A 22,831-nucleotide genomic window follows, 5' to 3' on the forward strand; every position below is an offset into this window, starting at 1 on the left:
ACTCGAGTCGCACGCGAGGCATTCGTTTCCCGCGCGTATATGCATTGTCGTCCACGTGCCCTCGCACACATGCGAATACGCCGGTCGGAGAGCGCAATTATTCCTCCTCCTCGCCGACCATTCGGATGGCTCGTCGCGGTTTTCGTTATTTTCTATTTTATTCAAGAAGCGGCTTTCGCCAGCGCCGCGTTTATAAGCAGCGACGCTGAGTGCGCCGGCGGTTGGACGAAGCTACTTAGGTATGATCAGGACGCGGATTGCCCCCTCTCGGCTGTCTCGAGTCCGGTAGCTTTGTCTGCCTGCGGACTGATACGTTAAAGTCGCGTGGATAGTCTGGTAGGCTCACACTACGTGCCTTTAAATGCATTATGGACATTCAACGCATAACTTTCGTTCTGGAATAATCATTGTTAGCTTCCGTGCATTTGGAGCGGTCTTAGCACCCACACGTCGAGACGAAGGCCGATGGCAGATGTTGCTGCGAGTCATGCTTGTGCGAAGACTGTGAGTTACGCAACCGTCGTGTCGTTGGGTGACACCCACGTTGATGCGGAACGGACTTTCCTGTGATTTCAAGTGTGTGCCTTGTGGCAGAAATATCCAAGAATTTTCGCATTTCTGATCAAGTGCGTGTGTTCTGGTCGGCATCCGTGCAAGTTGCGCACCAGACAGTTAGCTGAAAGAGTGCACATTTACGGCTATGATCGTAGGACACGCTGAAGAAAGGCAAGAGAGTGAGTCACTGTCCCACGACGAAGCCTAGTGTTTATATCCCTCTGAAAACTCTTATTCCCGTACACTTACCCTCCGTGCAGGGTAGTCAAGCAGGGCTACATCTGGCGAAGCTCCTTCCTTTTTTATCCCCCCCCTCCTCTCTCCCTGAAAGCCAAGACACTCATCTTCGTATCGCCAAGTAAGTGTCTCAGGCTCTGACCAGTATGGTTCGCGTGGCTGTGATAGGCGCCGGGGCGAGCGGCCTGACTGCTCTCAAGGCGTGCCTCGAAGAAGGTCTTGAGGCGGTGTGCTTCGAGAAGACCGAGGACCTCGGCGGCCTGTGGACTTACCGCGAGCATAACGTGGATGGTGTCGCCTCTGTCATGTTCTCCACCACGACCAACACGAGCAAGGAGTTATCGGCCTTCAGCGACTTTCCACCACCGTCGCAGTACCCGAACTACATGCATCACCACCTCGTTTCCCGCTACCTGAATGACTACGCCGACACCTTCGGCTTGCGCAGCTATGTACGCTGCTTGCACTCCGTAACTATGGTGAGTGGCGTGAAAACCAGCGTCTTGACTTGGGGAGAAACAACTTTGACGGGGAGAAGGGAAGCTGTCATTGACATGAAATTAGCAGGAAGGCTCCCTAAGAAGGGAAACCTAAAGTTAACAAGTAGGCTATACCGCGTCATAAATTGATTGATACGTTTTTCAGGGTGAAATCACGATAAGTGAACACCCGTAAGTGATTTCATCTCCGAGCGAAGCACGCTTTTTTGCCACTCGTCTTCGTAACGATTTTTGCGTAAGCAGACTTGGCTGATTGATGGCAAACATGTGCTGCATAGATCCGGCGTACATTGTGCGAATGCCTGTATAGCACAGGAGACTGTGGCTTAGAACCAGAATCAGAAGGTGTATTATGAGTGGTTTGGTAATGTGACAGGTATTTAATGTACAAAAGTAGGCTCTATGGTCAAGGACTGTATCGGGACCTCCTGTACACGAATACGTATGATAGATGACAAGTGAAAGTAAAATAAGCATGCCAATAAAGGAGTACGTAGGAAAAAGAAAAAGCTTACTGAACAAAGTGCAAAATCGACGGCAAAGAATAAAATTTCAGCATACCCCATGGTGACGAGGTAAATCGCAGCAGAATATAAATAAATCACGTAGAGAAAATACAGAAGCTAATTAGCGTCGTTTCAAGAGCGTTGTTTTTAGAGCACTATAAGCAAACTAATGAATCGCTATAAAACTTTCGTTTCGTTAAAGCGTGACTTCGGCACTGTTTCCGCAATTATGTCAATTACCTTCACCTTTAGGGCACACACGGCGCCATTTAAAGGAACAGACCAACGAGAGTCATGTCACTGACATACAGTTTTCTAACACACCGCAGTTATTTCGGGAACGGAGTGTGTACGTTCTGCTCTGTTCTCTTCATAATTCTAATATATATTTCATCAGCTGTAGATTTTCTATCGCATCGACATGGTGCCCAACTTTTCGTTGTCGCGCTAATGTAACCAACCCAAGCACTCTTTGTGGACCGGGCGCTCGGGTGTAGTTTGAAGGAGTCACGCAGCGAGAAAGGTACAAGGACGCCACAGGGGGATGACCCGCAGAACGCACGTTATCTGTGCACGACCTCGGAGCTTCTTTGGCTTTCGAAAGTCGTTGATGCTTTCAGCACACAAATACGCTTTATGACTGGAGGGGATTATTAATTGCGTACACAATTGCATTCAGTGCAACGAATTGCCTATCTGATGACGTATGTCCTTTAGATGTTCTGTATACGTCTTTTTTTTGTTCTCGTATTTGATCACGAAGGGCATATTGTTTTTTTTTTTTCTACAGGGAGTTACAAACCCCCGAAAATTTGGTCTTATATAACACTGTAAATAATATAGTGCTCAAGCGTGATTGTGCCGCGTCCATGCCGCGTGGTGTTTTGGAGCCATATTTGAAACAGAACGGCGCGGTTTTGACGGGGACGAACAGGGAGAAACGACACGGACGAGCGCTGTCAGTTCCTTTTTTTGCTATAGCTCAGTATTGAAAACGCACGAAATAAGAATAAGATCTGATGAGGATCGCACGTAACTCAATTGAGAGTCTGAGCGTTTGTCCGGCATTGAGTAATCACACAGCTTACTATTGCCAAGGCTGCGCTGTGCACATAATTTGAATCAACATGTCGTATCCCGTTCAAATCAAACGCTAGATAGGACGAGCGCAGCAGTTTTACTTAGTGCTACTCAGTGGTTCAGTGAAAACACGGGGAAGGCGGGAGATGGAAATTCAAGACGATGCGCAATACGAGAACAATGTAAAAGAGGGAGCCAATGTTTCGACAGATGGACTTGTCTTGTTCAAGGCCACATATACTTTCCACGACATAGTATATATAGGCTGGGTTCTCCTAAAGGGGAGAGGGGGATAATAAGGTGGGTGGGTGGGGCGACGACCAAAGATGGGCTAGCGGCGAGTGTGTAGCATTGAGAATAAAGGAGTGCTGCGCGCAAGGCCGGTGACACGGCCGCGTGTCAGCCGTCGTGTTGACGGCCGTGTGCACGGCGCCCCTCTATTGCCGGCTTCGCTGGTGGTCGCGGGCTGTCGTGTCTCTCAGAAAGATAATAAAAGGAGTGGCAGGAAACGGTGCTCGTAAAAAAAAAAAAAATTACTGAAATTGAATAAATATGTAAATAAAATAAAAAAAGGAAGGAAAGGGAGCGAGAAATAAAAACAATGAAAAAACCACCAAGCAACAAACTAAGTGTTGTTGCCTATGACTTGGAATTTAGCATAGCGAATAGATTTTAAAGCTCTATTTGAAACGTCTATGCGTATTGATTGGAATGTCGTGAACTTATGGATAAGGTATATTTCTCTGTATTCTCTGAAAAAAGGAACAAGTGTAAAATTACAGGTAGCGTTTTAAGCAGCAGCTTTGGTTACGCCTTCTAGGTTTTCAAGAGAACCTTCTTCATTTTCTTCACACCGCTTTTCTTTGAGTGACCTGTACTTTGACCACTCGATGCGTCAAGAAACGGTGATGCGCGACTTGCCTAGGCCCTTGAGTTTTATAAAGGTGGGAAATATGGTCACTTCCATGGGTTTCATTGTCCGCAAACCACTGCACCTTGTTACTTAGGGTGCGTGACGCAGAGGTTAGGTCGAAGCGGCTGCTATATGTCAGACTCCGTAAGAACGCAGTACTTCCGTTGTTTACGCAATACAGTTCATGATCTGACGCAAAAGAGGAAACTTGTCTTCCTCGACGACCCATCTTCTGGCTTCCCCATAGTGGGTGATGGGCGTTGAAATCGCCGGTAATAATCCATGGCCCAGGTGTCGCTGATATTAGAGCGCTTGATCTCGCTTAATTAACTTAACCGCTGACACAGACGCTGGCGGTTGGCAGAGAGGCAGAAACACCCTGTATAGTTTTCACTCGTGTTCGCACTTATTCCCAGCTCAATCATATAAAGTTGCGCACATGAACAATCCATCGTTTGTACGCTTGTTAAACGACATCAGCCCCATGCTGAACTCTATTAACATGTAGTATGAAGCTATGCGATCCCCATAACACAGCCACTTACTTTGCTAGTCTCAAAAGAAATTTGACGCAGGGGTATGCTCATACTGTCAGTGCAGCTCTTCATCCAGCTTGATGATGGGCAGTACTTGCATTTATGTGTAATTCGCCTCTTTTTCTTTCAGTGCGTTTTGTTTTTTTGAAGATACCTCTCTTTTCTCATTTTATTTGACTCTGTTATGGCCAGTTTGTCGTATGGGAATGGTTAACCTCATTCAGCCTCTAATTTCTACCATTGTACTATCTTCAGAATAATACAAATACAAAATAACTGTGCAAATATATATAAAAAAGCAATTGCTCACATCGAGTAAAAATAGTTCTAAGATGTCTAGATATATTTATACTCCCATGGCGAAAAAGCTAGGAGTTAATTTTTTGCTGTTAGTCCCGTGTCAACGAACCATTCATGAAGGTAAAACACTCAAGTGCTCTGAAAAGTAAAGTGTTGCGTAGCTAGCATGCAACCACATGGTGCAATAAAATAACGCAGCAAGATGGTTAAGTTGGTTGACATTCGTAATGGGCAAAATTTAGCTCGACAGAAAGAAGGAAAACGGAAGAATGGCAGGACAATGCGCTTACTTAAAACTAAAGAAATAATTGAGAAAAAAACTGCACATTTAGACACGTAGAAGTAATTGCGTATTGAAAGTAAAGATAAGGACAAATATCAAAACGATAAAAGATACTTAATCGTGAGGAAACCTCAATATTGAAGGTCAAACATGCACGCATGCTAACAGTTGTCTGCGTTTTCGCGTTTCTCTATTATTAGCATACTTGTATTTATGTCTGGCTTTAGGTTGTTAGGTCTTTTTTCATAATGAACTATTGATATCCTTTCGGTTTTTATCCCTTGCTTGGCTCCGAATGCGTGATTACTCCTATGTGTATATATGTGACGGTTCTTCAATAAGTTTTTCAGTTACGAGTAAGCGCTTTGTTTCGTTGTTTCTCCACATTCCGTTTTTTCATTGCGCTAGGAAAGTAACCCTGATAAACACGAACGTAATCCGCAGCGTGGCATCTCAACGAAGACTTGCTAAATATTATTAAACTTCATGAACTACTTATGACTGAACGACTTTCGTATAGCGCGAGCTGCACGTTACGCTCCCAACGCCTCCTGCGCCAACTGCACCGAGTTCTCGTCCGCTTGGCAACGAGCGGTGCCCGTCTCCTTGAGCGCCCGCCGCGACTTCCGCTCGCGGCGCTTCTTTTCCGCCACGAGACAATGACCTCCTCGCTGCGGGCGCTACGAGTCTCGCCGCCGCGTCACGCGTTTTCCGGCTTTTGTCGCGCAGCTTTATTTTCTAGATTTATTTTTCGCGCGTAAAATTGCTTGTTCATTCGCCTCCTGCTCATTCTACGCCGCCGTGCGCGATTCCAACCACCCTTTGTATCACACCGGTGCTTAAGGCAAAACAGAGCGCAGACTGAAGAATAGGTAAAGAAGCACGCGAAACGTTATCACCTACGAGTTTTACGGCCTGCTCACTCTTAACTGAAGAACAGCGAGAAACAACAATACTAAGAAACAAGCCTTTTAGTTTTGTGAGCGCATCTTAAGAAGGTTGGCGTTAGTCAGGTACGGACACGCCGGGGCGAGCACGGGTTCACAAGCATTTCAACCACAACACGCGTAACCAAATGGCCCGCTTGCAGAGGAAGAAACATTTCCGGAGGAAACAACATTTGCGGAGGGTTTACTCGTTTCTCAGCTGTTTGTCTAGCGTGTTCTACATATGCTTACCTTTGTCTTGTTTCACAGTCACTGTGTCTCTTACTCGCTTCTTCAATTTTTTTTTTTTCAGTATAGAACTCTTGTTTATGTCGCAGAAGTGCAGAGGCCAGGAGATGTATAATGGACGTTATGCAATTGAGATTTCAGCTCCACAGCCTCGCAAAGAGGCTGTCGAGGCCTTCTCTACAATTGTCACAAAAAACTAATAGGCAAGATAAGTCCCGAAACCACCCAGTGCATGGGTAATAGAGAGCTGTATAGAGGAGGGCTCAGGATTAACTTTGACAGCATGGCGTCCTTTAAAGTGAACTCTAAGCACGGTGCACTAGCGTTCTTTTATTCTACCACCATGGTCGGGAATCGAACCAGTGACCTTGTGCCCAGCAGCGTAACGCCATATTTAAAAAGCCACCTTAACGGGTGACAAGCGTCATTACCTAGCTAATGTTAGTATAGTGAAATAAATTTCCTAATGTGACAAACAGTATAAGCTCCTTGCGACAGATATTATACAATGACTGCAGCTGCAGTCTTGCTGTATTTGCCAGCTTAGAGACTACGCATAATTGAACATTTTTTATCTGTTCAATCTTATACGAAATAATTTTCGTGGAAGTGCACAAAAAAGAAATCTTTTTTTTGGTAGCACGTTAATGTCAGTGGACATTAGTGTGTGACACATACACATTAGCAGTCTCGTTAGTGAAGTTCAGAGATTAACTTCATTGGCAGCTGTAGCGCACATAGTGAACTCGCATGATTCACCAGAACGGAATAAGTAGCGCAAATGATTAAATTTCTGATGGCGGCTTCTGCTACTTAGTCGGGCTATACTAATCCAGGTACAACCAAAATTAGGAACCCTGGTGTTAACAGTGCAAAACATAGACGAGACACGAGACGAGAAGACGACACCACAAGCGCTGCGCTTGTGGTGTCGTCATCACGTCTCGTGTCCCCGTCTACGTTTTGCGCTGTTAACACTAGGAGGGAAAACCAACAAGCGCAAGCTGCTATTCTAGCAAATTAGGAAGATCCACTAAGCTTCAACACATGACACTTCCTCACCAAAACAGAAATTGGCCTCCCTGGTGCAGTATTAGGTCACTTCTTCCCAAATGTCTCATTCGATCAACTAACGGCCCTGAGTCCCCAGCAGCTGCAGAGCACCTAACCAAGGCGGTGGTCAGACCTGTAATGCAGCAGAGGGTGCTAAGAATCTCTGGACCCGGACAGGCCACCAATGGAAACTGGCTCTTGCAACATTTAACATCTGAGCTCTCTCGAATGAAGCTAGCTTAGCAGGACTCTTTGAGGAACTATCTGGTATTGTTTGGGATATCATTGGCATTAGTGAGGTTAGAACTGGTGAGACTTATACAGCATTGACTAACAGCCACGTCATCTGCTATAGTGGACTCCCAGATAAGCAATATGGAGTGGGATTCCTAATCCTTAAGGACATAGCGGGAAGCATTGACGCAGTGTACAGCATTAATCAAAGGGCAGCAGTAGTCGTAATAAAACTTAATAAGAGGTATAGAATAAAGGTAGTACAAGCTTACGCTCCAACCTCCAATCATGATGATGATGAAATAGATCAGCTTTATGAAGATGTTGAACTACTGTAGTCACGGGTGACTTCAATGCAAAAGTGTGAAAAAAAGCAGGCTGGTGAGCAGAAGCGTGATGTGGGGGAGTTGGTTTAACATACTTGAAGAAAAGAAATGAGCGCTACAAAAATGCGGACTAAAAAAAAGAACATGTACGACGGACAGGCGCTATCCGGCGTACAAGCGCCTGTCCGTCGTGCGTGTTCTTTTAGTCCGCGTCTTTGTAGCACTCATTTCTTTTCTTCAGGTTCGCGAACAAGCAATTGGCAACTACGGCGTCGATTCTAGGAACGCAAGAGGCGAGATGCTGGACGAATTCGCGGAAAGGAATAAGCTGCGAATAATGAACACCTTCTTCAGAAAGCGTAGCAACAGCAAGTGGACCTGGACAAGCCCCAATGGTGAGACAAGAAATTAAATAGATTTCGTACTTTCTGCCGATCACAGCATAGTGCGGGATGTAAAAGTGTTAGGGAGGGTAAAGTGCAGTGATCATAGGTTGGTGAAGTCTAGGATTCACCTCAATTTGAAGGGAGGAGGAGAAAAAATGGTCAAGAAGAAACAAGCCAACCTAGATGCAGTAATGGTAAAAGCAGACCAGTTCAGGCTGCTAATTGCAAACAAATAGGCAGCCTTAGTACAGAGAGATGAAGCTGACATAGAAGTAATCAATGAAACTATAACTAGGTTGGATTGTTGGCTAGTTGAAGTGAGTGGTAAGGCACCAAAGCAAACAGTAGGCACGCTCTCCCAAGTAAAAAAGTACCTAATAAAGAAACAAGAAAGAATGAAAGTGTCCAACTCAAAAGATCAGATAGAATTCGCGGAACTGTCAAAACTGATCCACAAGGAGAAAATAAGAAACATTCGAAATTATAACGTTATAAAGACTGAGGAAGCAGTAAAATATGGACGCAGCATGAAATCAGTGAGGAGGAAACTTGGCATAGGAGAAACCAAGGTGTATGCATCGAAAGATAAACAAGCCAAGGTCATCAGCAATATCTAAAAAATAGTAAATGTAGCGGAAGCATTCTATACTCACCTGTACACAGGGGCGTAGCCAGGGGGGGGGCTTATGGGGCTTAAGCCCCCCCCCCCCCCCCGAAATGTTTTTTTGCTGTCCATGCACCGCCGACGAAAGCAATCCCCGGGGCCGGAAATCACTCTGGATTTTGTCTGGAATGTCTTTTTGACGCTCGAAAAGACATTTAAACGCGAAGGTAGCGAACTTGGGCTGGATTTCGCGGCAACGACCATGCACCGAGAGTCACATAACGCCAAGCAGCAATCCGCTTTTCTCTGGCCGAGTGGATTTTCGCCTGGCAGAGTTTTGGACACTTTCTGGCTAGCAGACGAGAAAAAGAAACAATGGTCGCTCGCCGCAATCACTGTGAGGACTCGACGGATTGCACCGCGTTCGCTTTTGCAGAACTTCTGCGGAAAGTCTTGTCTCGCCGGTGCAGGATACAGAGCAGTATCCGTATGGTTGGTTCACAGTGGACCAAGCGTCTCATGTTTTCTTCGATATTCCTTCCATAACCACATTAGGTGCCCAAAGTAGGCATTCGATTGTAGCGAACATACTTTCCTGTGCGTTTTTTTCATTTCGGTGCCCCCGCCCCACAGAAGAAAATAAAATACATTGTTGCGGCGCAGCGAATTTTCACATGGTGAAAGTTCAATTTTGTTACTTCTTTTGTGGAAAGTAATGAGCCACGGGACGCTTCGGTTGCCAGATACTCTTATTACATTATTGCGATAGCAATTCAATGGACACTCCAGGCGCATTCCTGCCGTCGCCGTCGCCCTCATGTTTCGTATAAAGCCCAAGGGTGATAACATCGTGACCGCGTGCCGCATGCTGTATGTGCGAGTGAAAGCGTAGGGGGGGGGGGGGGGGGGAATGGCTGAGCCGATGATGGTGGCTCAGTCCTGTGTGCGCAAAGGAGAAAAGCGGGGAGCAAGCGCGCCGCCTTCTGTCGGGCGCGATACATCGAGTGGAGTGGATGGAATTGGGGCGGAATCTAGGATTCTGTGAATCTGTGATCGCGCAACATGTTTATTTGCCTTGTTTGACGCATTATATAAAGCGACTTTTTCTTAGATACGTAGATTTATTGGAGACATACGTATATTTATATATCTTGTTGCGAGCTTTCGTGTATACGTGCAGTGAACTTTGTTTCCAGTCACAGTTTTTACCCTTTATCAAGCTGTATCTTCGCATTTGTATATCCCATTGTATCTTCGCATTTCTAATGCACGAGGGCTAGTCGTAATAACGGTTCGGCTCATTATCTGTGAGGAATACGCGTAGCAGAGTGGCATCTCTCATTTACAAAAGTGGTATGCATGTGTAAGGATAAATGTTCTTTAATGCTCTCATACACTGGGTTGAACATGGTTACCTGACATAATGGACACGCCAAAAGCTGAACAGCACGGTATCGCGAAGTTTTTGACAGCTAAAGGTGTTTCCCAAAAGAAATTAATCGCCGTACGGCTGCCGGATACGTTGAACATTGCATTTCATTGGCCACTGTAAAGCGCGGGAACAAACGGTTCAAAGAAGAATGGGAAAGTTGCAAAGACATTCCAAGACCTGGCCAATGTCATCGTGCAATCACATCCCACACAATTTCAAAGGTTGATGAGCTGATGAGACAAGAATGGAGGACAAGCATCGACGAACTGCAGAGCGTGTGAAAATCAGTCACGGCTCGCTTCACGGCATAATTCATGAGCACCTCGGTTATCGGCTCGTGTGTGCGGAATTGAAGCCCAAGATTTTGATCCACCGCCAGAAGACGGAGAAGTTTGGTGCTGATTTGACTAATCTGATCCGGTATCACAATGAGGATGACGATTTCTTGTTTGCTATTGTGATCGGGGACGAACCATGGTGCCACTACTACGAGTCTGAAACACGACAGCAAAGCTTACAGTGGAAACATTCGACTTTACCACGGCCAAAGAACGCAAAGGCCGTCATTTGCGCCGGGAAGGTGTTGTTGACTTTTTTTTCGATCGTCAGGGGCCATTACTTAAAGAATTTGCTCAATCTTGAGAGACTATCAATTGTTTCCGATATTGTGAAACGCCGGAACCACTGCGTGTCGCAATCAAAAACAAACTACGTGGAAAATTGACGAATTGGGTCATCTTGTTCCACGACAATGCCCATCCCCACGTCGCTGATGTGGTTAATACAAAACTGGCAAAGTTCAAGTGGGAAACCCTGCAACATCCGTCATACGGCTCAGACCTGTCCCCTTGCGACTTCCACATTTTGGGGCAACCGAAAAACAGCTCAACGGAACTAGATTCGTGCCGGACGATGACGTGAAAGAGTCAGTTACAAACTTTTTGAAGCAGCAACCTAAGGAGTTTCATGAGACGGGAATCATGCGACTCGTTAGTCAATGGGGCAAATGTCTAAATTCTCATGAAGACTACTTTCTAATAATGTACCCCGTTTGTCATATATTTGCATTGGCTCACATTCATTTGACTCGCCCTCGTATAGCTTGCAGAATTCCTGCTTTTTATACGTGCTCTCTGTTGCGACTATAATTTCGGTGCAATTATTCACGATTAACGACCGGTGACAGCTGCTCCTGCGTAATACATTGGAACAAATAACAGCGTCATGGAGATTTTTCACTGGCTATTGCATATATACAAGAATGTAAACACTGTTCTTGAATGACTAAGTTTCATTAACAAATTTGTCCTCAACTTGTTCATTTCATGGCCTTCTCATTTTTCATATCAGCGGCATGCGCTGGTTTCCTGGTTTCGAGCTGATAAAGTTCTAAAGTTCGTGTGATATTTTCTTTACTTATTAAATAGACAAAAACATGGAAGCGTTGATATCAGTTACTTTGTGCAGAATTTTTGGCACATACGAGAATATTTTTTTATGAAAAAATACACATTTTCCTTGTTTGGACAGTGCGTAGCGTTGAAGAATTCGTTTAGAGCATTTTTTGACAATGGTAATGCAGTTATTATTCATGTTTTTGATCCCTCGACAAATTGTTTAAGAGGAAGCTTTAGCTGGGGTCCACTCCTTACAATACATGTAAAACGCAGAAACGCTTTTCTGAGATAATCCTGCTAATTGCTTTTAATGAAATTTGTTGCATTTGAGAGAGAAGGTAAATTATAGTGTCTGTAGGACGCGGAATTTCGAGTTACGGCCTGAATTTTGTATAAAATGTTTTGAAATTTTGAAATTTCGAAAATATAGAAGCACGACGTTTACAAAATTATAGCTATGTACCAAGAACAGATATCTCGTTTCTGTAAACGGCAACTATTAGGAAAGTCAATGGGGAGAAATTTGGTGTGTCAATTTGTATCTTGCGTGAATTGGTTACGTTGTGTACAAGGGTTCTGCAAAAGTCGTATTTCCATAATACAAATGTTTTTTTAGATTCATGTTTAACATATCTATATTGTCCGCTGTAGATGTACTATTAGATGCAATTCACAGAATTGTGATATCGTTTTTCATTCTTGAGTTACTGAATTTTAAACTTGATAGTTCCGTTTTCTGAAAATTTGCGATTTTGGCCAATTTTTAATAAAGAATTGACCGCCTAAATGAAAAATTCGACACCAACAGTCACTAGAATTTAAGTTTTTCTTTTATATTCAACAGACATCGTCAAATTTGGTGCAGTTGTTGCGAGCAAAAACGAATTACCCTTCTACATGTATTTCAATAGCAGCACACGAGCTAAAGCTTCCTCTTAAGGAGGAGGCCGAGCTGCAACATGAGCCCCCCCCGAACGAAATTTCTGGCTACGCCACTGCCTGTACAGTACCCAGAGCAGCCACGATACCTACATTCGAAGTAGTAATGAATAAGTTACAGGGGCTCCTTCTATAACTAGCGATGAAGTTAGTAGGGCCTCGCAAGAGATAAAAAGGGGCAAAACGGCAAGCAAATGGAAACGCACTCGATTTAATCAAAGATCGAGGAAACAGATTGCTTGAAAAACTGGCGGCCCTTTATACGACCTGTCTATTGACCTCAAGGGTTCCAGAGAACTGGAAGAATGCCAACGTTATACTAATCCATAAAAAGGGAGACGTTAAAGGATTGAAAAATTATAAGCCCGTTAGCTTACTTCCATTATTGTATAAAATATTGACCAAGATAATTTCCAACCGAATAAGGAAAACACTGGACTTCAATTAACCAAAGGAACAGGCTGGCTTCAGGAAGGGATACTCTACAATGGATCACATACATGTCATGAATCAAGCAATCGAGAAATCCGCAGAGTACAATCAGCCTCTCTATATGGCTTTCACAGATTACGAAAAGGCATTTGATACAATCGAGATACCTGCAGTCATAGAGGCATTACGTAATCAAGGAATACAGGACGCTTACATAAATATCTTGGAAAGTATCTGCAGAGATTCCACAACTATCTTCATTCTCTACAAGTTGGAAGATACCTATGTATAATAAAAGGGGTCAGACAAGGAGACATAATCTCTCCAATGCTATTCACTGCGTGCTCGGAAGAAGTATTCAAGTTCTTAAACTGGGAAGGCTTAGGAGTAAGGGTCAACGGCGAATATCTCGGCAACCTTCGATTTGCAGATGACATTGTCCTGTTCAGCAACACTGAGGACGACTTACAATAAACGATTGGGGACCTTAACAGATAGAGTGTAAGAGTGGAGTTGAAGATTAATATGAAGAAGACAAAGATAATGATGAATAGCCGGGAAAGGGGACAAGAGCTCAGGATCGTCAGCCAGCTTCTAGAGTCTGTGAAGGAGTACGTTTACCTAGGTCAATTACTCATAGGGTACCCTGATCATGAGAAGGAAATTTACAGAAGAATAAAAATGGCTTGGAGTGCATACGGCAGACATTGTCAAATCCTGACTGGAAGCTTACCATTATCATTGAAAAGAAAGGTGTACAATCAGTGCATTTTACCGATGCTAATATATGGGGCAGAAACTTGCAGACTGAATAAGAAGCTTGAGAACAAGGTAAGCACCGCGCAAAAGGCGGTGGAACGAAAAATGTTAGGCGTAACGTTAACAGACAGAAAGCGAGCGGTGTGGACCAGAAAGCAACCGGGGTAGCCGATATTCTAATTAACATTAAGAGAAAAAAAATGGAGCTGAGCAGGTCCTGTAATGCGTAGGGTAGATAACCAGTGGACCGAATGGCTGCCGAGAGAAGGGAAGCGCAGTCGAGGACGGCATAAGACTGGGTGGGGCGATTAAATGAGGAAATTTGCAGGCGCTAGTTGGGATCGGTTGGCGTAGGACAGAGGTAACTGGAGATCGGGGGGAGAGGCCTTCGTCCTGCTGCGAGCATAAACCAAACTGACGATGATGATGATCATGATCATGAAACGCGCTGAATGCATGTACGAAATATTGCCTGTTCTGTCCTTAATTAATTCAGAAACATTTTAAAACGCGCCTAAAAGAGATTTTGAAGTTTGCACCCCTTTTCTTTGTTATACTTAGCGGGGTGGAGATAGCTTTCCGGACCACTCAGTATGTCATTATCATCATCGTGATCCTAATTATGTTTATTGCAGGACTAAAGCCTTTTATGATGATCTCCAGACGATATCGCTATGTACAACTGGGAGCAAAAGTACTGGGGCAACAGCAACAATTTTTTTTCTTTTGTGGCGTGGTCATGCAACCAGGAACTCGAATGTACCTTGAGCTGCTCAAATGCACACATGTGCATAGCGCGACTCGACGTTTGGGCTGCCAAATAATTAAAATATTTATTTATTTAAATACATAAATTTAAATAAATAAATAAATAAATTTATTTACATTGTTATTAGATCATTCATATATTTATCAAAGTACCCCTAGTGCCAACAAGGCATTACCAAAAGGGGAGGGGGGGGGGTGCGTGTTACACATTGTAGATGATGAAATGATAGGGAATGTACAGGTAGGAGATGAACGTTACCACTGTACCTTTCTTAAATATTTAGTACCCTCTTGAACACCTCCACGTTCCTTATCAAATAACAACCCGCCGTGGTGGTGAAGTGGCTTTGGCATCGCGCTACTAAGCCCGAGGGCGCGTGATCAAATTTCAGCCACGGTGGCCACATTTCGGTGGTGGCGAAGTGCGAGGAAGCCCGTGTACCGTGCACAGGGGGCAGGTTAAAGAACCCTAGGTGGTCAAAATTAATCTGGAGTCCGCCACTATGGCGCGCCTCATAATCATATCTTAACTCTGGCATGTTGAACTGCAGAATTTAATTTTAATGAAATGACAAAACTCAAATAGGAGATGAAAAGAAAGAAAGAAAATAACAACGTTTACAGCAGGGAGCAAAAAGTCATCGTTAGGAGCTAACAATGTCCTATAGGCGATTCAATTCTGGAATAGTGCGTGGGGAAAAAATTATTCTGTCCGTTCTGCACTCGTTAATATGACCTACTCATATAATGATGTAGTACGGCTGAAATAGGTAGTTGACTAGTTGTAGCTGACATTGTGTTCTTAAACATTTTGTTCAGTGCCAAGGCTCAGCTATTGTAGAAAAAAATACATTGTGAAACATTTTTAATCCTAATTTCTCACTCTGATCTTCCAGTGTCTCCCCTTGAACGCTTTTCCTTGCAAGAGACAAATTAATGACTTCTGTAATTCCTAAAGACAATCCTTAGGGCTAAAATTTGAACGCGTTTTGTGTCCTAATATTTTTTTCTTAAACACAGATCCGATGCAGCCGTTTACATCAGCTATGGTGTTCAAATTGTTTGTGCGTTTGTACAATTACCTTACAGTAAAAAAAAAAATTGCCAATTACCTCTTATTTATTTGCGTTTGGACGCATGATGCTAGTGTTGTTACAGTCTGAGAAAGGAGCAATGGGGTTGGAGATAATACAGCATTATAACAGTCGTTAATGGAGATAGAAAAAAGATGATTGATTCACGGGGTTTACTGCCCCCATGCAACACGTGTGTTATGGGAGAGGCCGTGGTGGAGGGCTACGGATTGATTCAACAACATCACGCTCTTTGTAGTGCACGTAAATCTAGATCAGAAAGTCCCCCTCCATTCCCCCCCCCCTTCTTTATCTTTTCTTTTTTGCGATCTCTTCGAAAGGCGACCGCCTCAGCCAGAAATCGAACCATCGACCTCGCAAACAGAGGTAGAACGCCACGGCCATAGACTCACCGTGGCGGTACAGGAAGGTGTTGCAAGACGCCGTTACCATAATGGCAGTTCAACGCCTGGATTTATTCAATGTTTCCTATTAGCGAGCAAGAGCGACAAGGGAAGCCCGCAAATGACTTTGCAGTGGCACTTTCCGAGGGCTGGTCTATTTACAAGATTTGTTAAACTAGCATAACTTTCGTGCTCGCTGTTTCCAAATTCATCGGCATTCACCGTCATTATCGTGCATCGTATTATCTTCCCAAAAAAGCTTGTCTCAGACGCTGTAAAAGAAAGTAATGCCGAATGTCCATTTCTCTGCGTGCTTCCAATATAGTTATATGAAAATTAGCGCTTGTCTCACCGTTGGTGCCGAATAGATCTGCCTTGACATTGATAAATATGTAATGCGTGCCTGCAATGTCTACCATAGCATAATTCTTCGTCAACGTAATCGTTGAAAGCCTTGTTTATTGGCGAATTGTGAACTGTGATGCTCCGGTGTTCGAACAATCTAAGGAGCCATTATGCGGCCTTTCACAGAGGGTACAAGAAATGATACTCGATTAACAGATAAAGAAAGAAAAAACGGAGAAAAAAGTAAATGCTTGTTTTTGCCCAAGTTCAGAATTTCATTTCGTTTGCTGCTGTTTTAGATATAATTAGTTCATTTTGTAAAGATATTTTTTTGTCTTGATACCACCTAATAAACAGCAGCAGTAACAACGGTCTTGGGTGACAAATTGTCCGTCACGCAGAACGCAAACGGGCATAATGTCGCAATACTTTTACCTCCGCTCCCGAGCGCATTCTTTCTTTATGGCAAATGTCAATTGTAGTCGAGGTCTTTTGGCTGCACGTGCCAACGTGCGTGAGTGATAATTTTTCTTCCCGAAAACAATGGATGCAGCACAAGGATGCAAGAGCACACAGTTTCCAGGCTTTATATATATATATATATATATATATATATATATATATATATATATATATATATATATATGCACACAGCGAAGCTGTAGCGGCGCATGATGTTCGCCGGTAATCGCGCTTCTTGACTGGGCCAACGTTAGCCGCATTGTAAGATGAATTATTTTGGCCTTGGATTAGGGGAGCGGGGCAAGAGGACTCTTGCGGCCACAATGAATAGGCGTAGGTTTTAATAAGCTTACGTAAGCTATTGTGTTGAAGAGCTCTGGCCAGAAATGACTCGCCACGGTGCCGGACATTTTCATATTTTCGGGGTTTTCTTTTGCGTGTAGCAGTCACTACCTGCCAACTTATTCTGCAAGCTTCATTCGCTCATCAGAGACGCAACATAATCATCCGAGGTTACCTTATATAATTCACCAAAAATCGAGGATTACTACAGGCTGCTAGATCAAAACATGTCGCGAATGAAGAAAATAATGAAAGAAGTGATATGCCCCTCGGAGGCTTGCCGACGTTTCGATAGGTGCGCCTATCCTTGTCAAATACGTTTTAATCTTATGTTCTTTAAAATGAATGACTGTTAGACTAGTTGGTATGAAATCTAAAATATGGAAAATTAGCGCAAAATGGTGGGCAGACGGAAGTACACGATGGTAAAGAACGAGCGCTGCTATGAACCGCGTAAGAACAGTTTATTAGCTTAGGACACGCCGGTTTTTGACAAGCTTGATTTTATATGTCAATGCCACGATGTTGTATCGAGGTGTGGGCGTGCCCCTTCAAGTAGTACGTAATTATACGAAGGGGTGCCTCGTACATCAACACAAGTTGATAGTTCTTCTGGTTCTTGTCTTTTGAGTGTTTGTGTCAGTTCATTGCTTGCGGCTAAGTTATCACAGGTAATTTTATGGGGTTTGTTTATTGTAGTAACTTGTGTTCGCTGGTGGCGGCGACGTCCTAACAGAAAGAGCAGCCCTTTGCTATATGAGGCCAGAGCTGGCTGCTTGAGGACAAACACATAATGCAGCGAATATTCGCAACAGAATGAGGCATGTGTCTACGGCAGCAAAAGCCCGGAAACGACTGAGCAGATCGTACTGGAATGCCAATATATTAGCCCAGCAAGACTCGTAGGGAACGCCTACATTTCCAGGAGCGCTACGATTAAAAGTAGATGAAAGCCTTAACAATTCAGCAGTCGAGATAAGCAAGAGACGTTTAGAGCAGTGGTGAAAAAAAAAAAAAGAACAGGCAGGGAATAAATTGACAGAAGTGCAGTCGTTACAAGCATAAGTAACTGTACCATGCGAAGATAAAGGCTTTAACGAATAAAGAAAAGATGACTGAGATATAGGCAAAATGGTAGACTGATTAGCATGTGTATAATACAGCTTAGCTCAAGCAGGCTAGGTGACTATTTGTCGCTGCCATGATTCGTAGGTGATGCCAACAAAAATCATCGCCATCATCATTTTGTAAAAGGAGCTATCGAAAAGTGCGTTCGCACTGCTCTGCCGAATGAACGAGAGTTGCACTCAATCTCTTCATTTTTCATCTATAAATTAAATTTCTAAGTATTGCGCATTAAGACTCAAAACCTTACAACATGTCTTTTCAGGTTATGTCCAAGCTCGTCTAATCGACAGGCACGGTACGGGAAAGCACAGTGTAAGGCACAGCACAGCCGGACACTCGCAACGTTCTATTGACAACATTTAGGTTAATATGCGGAATAGAGAGAAAAATGAACCTATATTGATAGACAATCTACAAACATTCAATATATCACACCCATAAACATGGCGAACAGTGTGTCCTAGAAAATCCGACGTCGTCATTTCCTGCCCCTTGACAAACGTCGTCATTGTCGTAAGTCTCGTAATGCGGTGACAATGGGAGGGAAACGAACGACGTCACTATACGCGCTCGTGTGCTTCGACTGTACGCGTTTATCAGACCTGTTTATAACCAGCACAACCGGCACGCTAGCCTCGTATAACCTAATGAGAGAGTTTCACTTGCGCCAAAATTCAGGCTATAGTTGGTTATTCATGATCGTCAAATAAGAGCACGTAAAAAAAAAGCAAGAAAAGCTGTTTCTACGGAAAGTGTTAACTGTTTTTCTTTTTTTCTGTGTGAATTATAAGTGTCCGTCCTCTGAGAAATAAAGGTAGATTGAAAATCAGCACTGTGTATGTCTCTTCTAAGTTTGTCCCTTCTTTTTTTAGGCGGTGTCATTTGACGACAGAGTTTCGATGGGCTCTTGATGCTTTTGCTGTGGCACTATCGCTTATCGCGTCATTGTTTCGTTTATTAAAAGAAATGATGTTGCTGGCATGTCTGGCCGACGCTGCGTATGCTGTAATCCGTCGCACCTTTCGAGCCCGCATGCCGGCTGGGCTCGTTAAGAACCCCTCTGAGAGCGCCGTAATCCTGGAGGGAATACTCGCAGTTTTTTTTTTTCTTTTACAAATCCTCTCCAGGCGCCGCTTTAATATGTCTCTAGAAAGGTTTGTTTTTGAAACACTTCTTGCCTTTATCATGGCGGAAAAAAACGACCAGCAGGACTGAATAAAGATTTTGATTAATTCAGTGCTTTTCATTTCGTGTCACCATCAGAGAGATAGACGCTTTAATATAGAAAAAAAAAGATTAGAGGTCGGCAGGGAGTGCGTGTCTCTAGCCATCTCCTCCTCACCAGGGAAGGGGAAATGGGAGAGCCAGGGAAAGAGGGAGGTAGATGGCACGTGACTATACAACAGCACAATAAGATAATGTACACTAAGAACGGGATGGTATATTTCATGCGCTATAAGAGAATGTGAGTGGGATCAGCATGTGTCACTACAAAGAACACAATGAAGTGTGGTGTAGAAGCACATTTTTGGGGCAAATATTGTCTTTTCAAGAATTGAATAATTAAGACGTTTTCTTGCTGTTGTAGGTAAATCCGACGCCTGACCACAGTGACACGGGGCAGTGGGAGCTCGTGGTGCACGACCTGGAGGAAGACACGACCGTTGTGGATACGTTCGACGCCGTCATGGTGTGCACGGGTTACGATCACACGCCCGTTACGACCGAGTTTCCTGGCCTTCGGGACCGGTTCCGAGGTCGCGTGATGCACGTCAGGGACTACAAGCGGCCCATCGGGTTCTTCGGTGCGAAGGTTTTGGTCGTTGGACTTGGAAACTCCGGTTGTGACGTGGCCGTTGAGTTGAGCGCCATTGCGGACGCTGTAAGTGCAACGGGTTATCCAGTGAGCACTTGATCGCGTCGCACCGCGTTGCAGCGTAGTCTTTGGTTAAGGGCTAGTCAACCGTTAGAACGCCTCGCTGCTGTGTACGGGAACGCTTATATCAAAACCCCTATCCTGCTGCACATTCAGTGGACTCCTTGCTCTAATATCACCACCGAACAAATCCACTGGTTGACACGGAACGCAAAAAACGCTCGCGCATCGAGCTTTAGTGCAGGCTAAAAAACCTCATGTGGTCAAAACTATCTGGGGCCTTCCTAACTGCTACGGTATCGTGCATTGCCGCTCCTTGAATTTCTGAAAATTGGCACTGTGAGAATAAAGGTAGGTGCAGGAAGGTGGGATGTCAGATGTTGGTTGCGTCGGGGGGACGTTGCATCTTTGTCAGAAGGCAACAGATGGAAAAAAAGAAAAATTTGCCTATGCATTACATGGAAGCCGTATCACTAAAAGGCCTGAAGGATTTCTAAATGCATTCTGAGTTCTCATCAAATTCGGTCAATCTTTCACAATCATACATTACGATCTTTTAAAACCCTGACGAGGCAGTCAGCCACCTGCAAACTTTTGCACTCGCCTACCCCATGCACGGTCATTAAAAAAAATTGTGAGTAATTATCGGCTCTAAGATTTTACCACACGCTCTTTCAGGCTGTCACAGGTGTAAACATAAGTTCCACTTAGTTGCTGTAAACTTTTAGATCGGCACGCCGTCCTACCCACCAGTGGCGAGAGTTTGAAAATTGGCTGCAGGCTCCAGCTTCCTGAGACTGGGTCAGCTTTCTACGGCTTACTCTGCCACGTACGTGCACGTGGAACGTCTGGTACGTGTGAACGCATTACGCGGGGCATATGCATGTGGCGAAACCATGAAGGTGAGGAGGAGAGGGTTTTGCTGTAAAAGTGCTTTCAGTATGAGCTTTCGGGATTGAAATTAAATGATAAATGCCGTCAAGCGCGTTTCCATGAACGAAGCTGTGTATGTATGTATGTATGTATGTATGTATGTATGTATGTATGTATGTATGTATGTATGTATGTATGTATGTATGTATGTATGTATGTATGTATGTATGTATGTATGTATGTATCTGCTCTTAGTATGGATACTGGCACTCACAGTATACGCAGGAGAATACTAAATCTCTTAGTAATACTTTAAAGTAAAGTTCATGTTAGAAAAATATTAGGCGTGCAGATACGGGCACACGCGTCTGCATGTCTAATTAGCTCAACTAACTGCCGTCCACAATAACCAGCAATCAAACAACCCTTCGCGCATTTGGACGTTACTGTGCAGCGATTTTCATCTGTTCCGTGTTACCTGTTGCAGGTGTACGTGAGCACGAGGCGCGGCTGTTGGACCATCCCTCGAGTGGCTGCGCGAGGTGAGCCCTTCGACGTCGTCAACGTGCGGCGCTCATGGAACTGGATCTTCCACTGGCTGCCGTACTCGATCGTGTGCAGCGTGTGCGAGCGCGAAGCCAACCAGCGCTTCGACCACGCCCACTACAACCTGGCCGCGCGACACCGCATCCACGGCCAGCACGCCACCATAAGCGACACGCTTCCTTCCAAGATACTAAATGGAACGGTTGTGGTCAAAGGTGACGTGCGCTGCTTTACCGAGGACGGAGTCATCTTCGAGGATGATCCTAAGGTCGCCACCGTTGTCGACGTGGTCATCCTTGCCACCGGGTACACGGCGCACTTCCCGTTCATCGACGACTCCGTACTGCCAATCCGCGACAACCGCGTGCGCCTTTACAAGTATGTTTTTCCGTCGCTGATGAAAAAAGGAACGCTGGCCTTTATAGGAGCCGTGCAGCCAGAAGGTAGCTTATTCCCGATTTCCGAAATACAAAGCAGGTGGGCGGCGGGGGTGTTTGCGGGGCGTTATGCGCTTCCCACCTCCCAGGCTATGGAAGATGACGTGGACCGCCGGGAAATGCACGTCCGCGAGCGTTATATACCTGGTAGCCGGCACGCCAGGCAAGTGGACTGGATAGATTACATGGACGAAATGGCCGAGCTTGTGGGCTGCAAGCCGCGGCTGGGCCGACTCCTTCTGACCGACCCGGTTTTGGCGTGGGCGTGCATGTTCGGGCCGTGCCTGCCATACCAGTATCGGCTGCACGGTCCCGGAACGTGGGCCCGCGCCCGGCAGCAGATACTTGACTTTTGGGAGAACTACAGGCTTGGCCTTGAGACGAGGAAATTGCCGTGGCTCAAGCCGAAACGCTGGGGCGCATTGGAGACCAAGACGACGGTGGTTGACCTGAAGGTGGCTGCCATGGCACTCTCTTTCGTGGCGGCTGGACTCAGGGTCAAGGTGCTACGATTGCTCTTGCTTCGGTGCCTGGCATTTGTTGTACAACTTGCTTGGTCACTAGGCGAGACACTGCGGACACAGAAGAAGCAGTCACTGAAGCCCGATGTGAAAAGTTATTTAAATGTTTTGTCCCGTATGACGATGTGAGGAACGACGTACCTTGAGGTTGGTGCATATAGATCGATCTAGCAGCTGTGTAAAAGACGAGAATGAGAAAATTATGTAAGAACCGAACAAATGTCGTGCATGAGGCGGATGAATAGAACCTTCACACGTTAGTGCTACCATGGGTTCAATGCATCGTCTCCTAACGTTACTATACGGATGCTGAAGAACCTAAGTGGGCTGGTGACGTGGTCTACATTTACTATACTTTTTTTCTGAATGTTGAAGTGTTCTTGCGGTGATTAAAATTTATCCATGGCCA

General features: G+C 44.7%; 1 protein-coding gene across 1 annotated transcript; it reads left to right on the plus strand.

The window, feature by feature from the left end:
• Nucleotides 1-94: 94 nt before the first annotated feature.
• Nucleotides 95-22,831, plus strand: LOC126531678 (flavin-containing monooxygenase 5-like). The gene is made up of 3 exons (XM_050179329.3): nucleotides 95-1,271; nucleotides 19,758-20,051; nucleotides 21,406-22,831. Exons 1-3 carry the CDS (start codon nucleotides 939-941, stop codon nucleotides 22,549-22,551), a joined length of 1,773 nt encoding a protein of 590 aa, XP_050035286.1. The 5' UTR covers nucleotides 95-938; the 3' UTR covers nucleotides 22,552-22,831.

This window comes from Dermacentor andersoni, chromosome 5 (genome assembly GCF_023375885.2).
Source record: "Dermacentor andersoni chromosome 5, qqDerAnde1_hic_scaffold, whole genome shotgun sequence".
Classification (NCBI taxonomy): Eukaryota; Metazoa; Arthropoda; class Arachnida; order Ixodida; family Ixodidae; genus Dermacentor; species Dermacentor andersoni.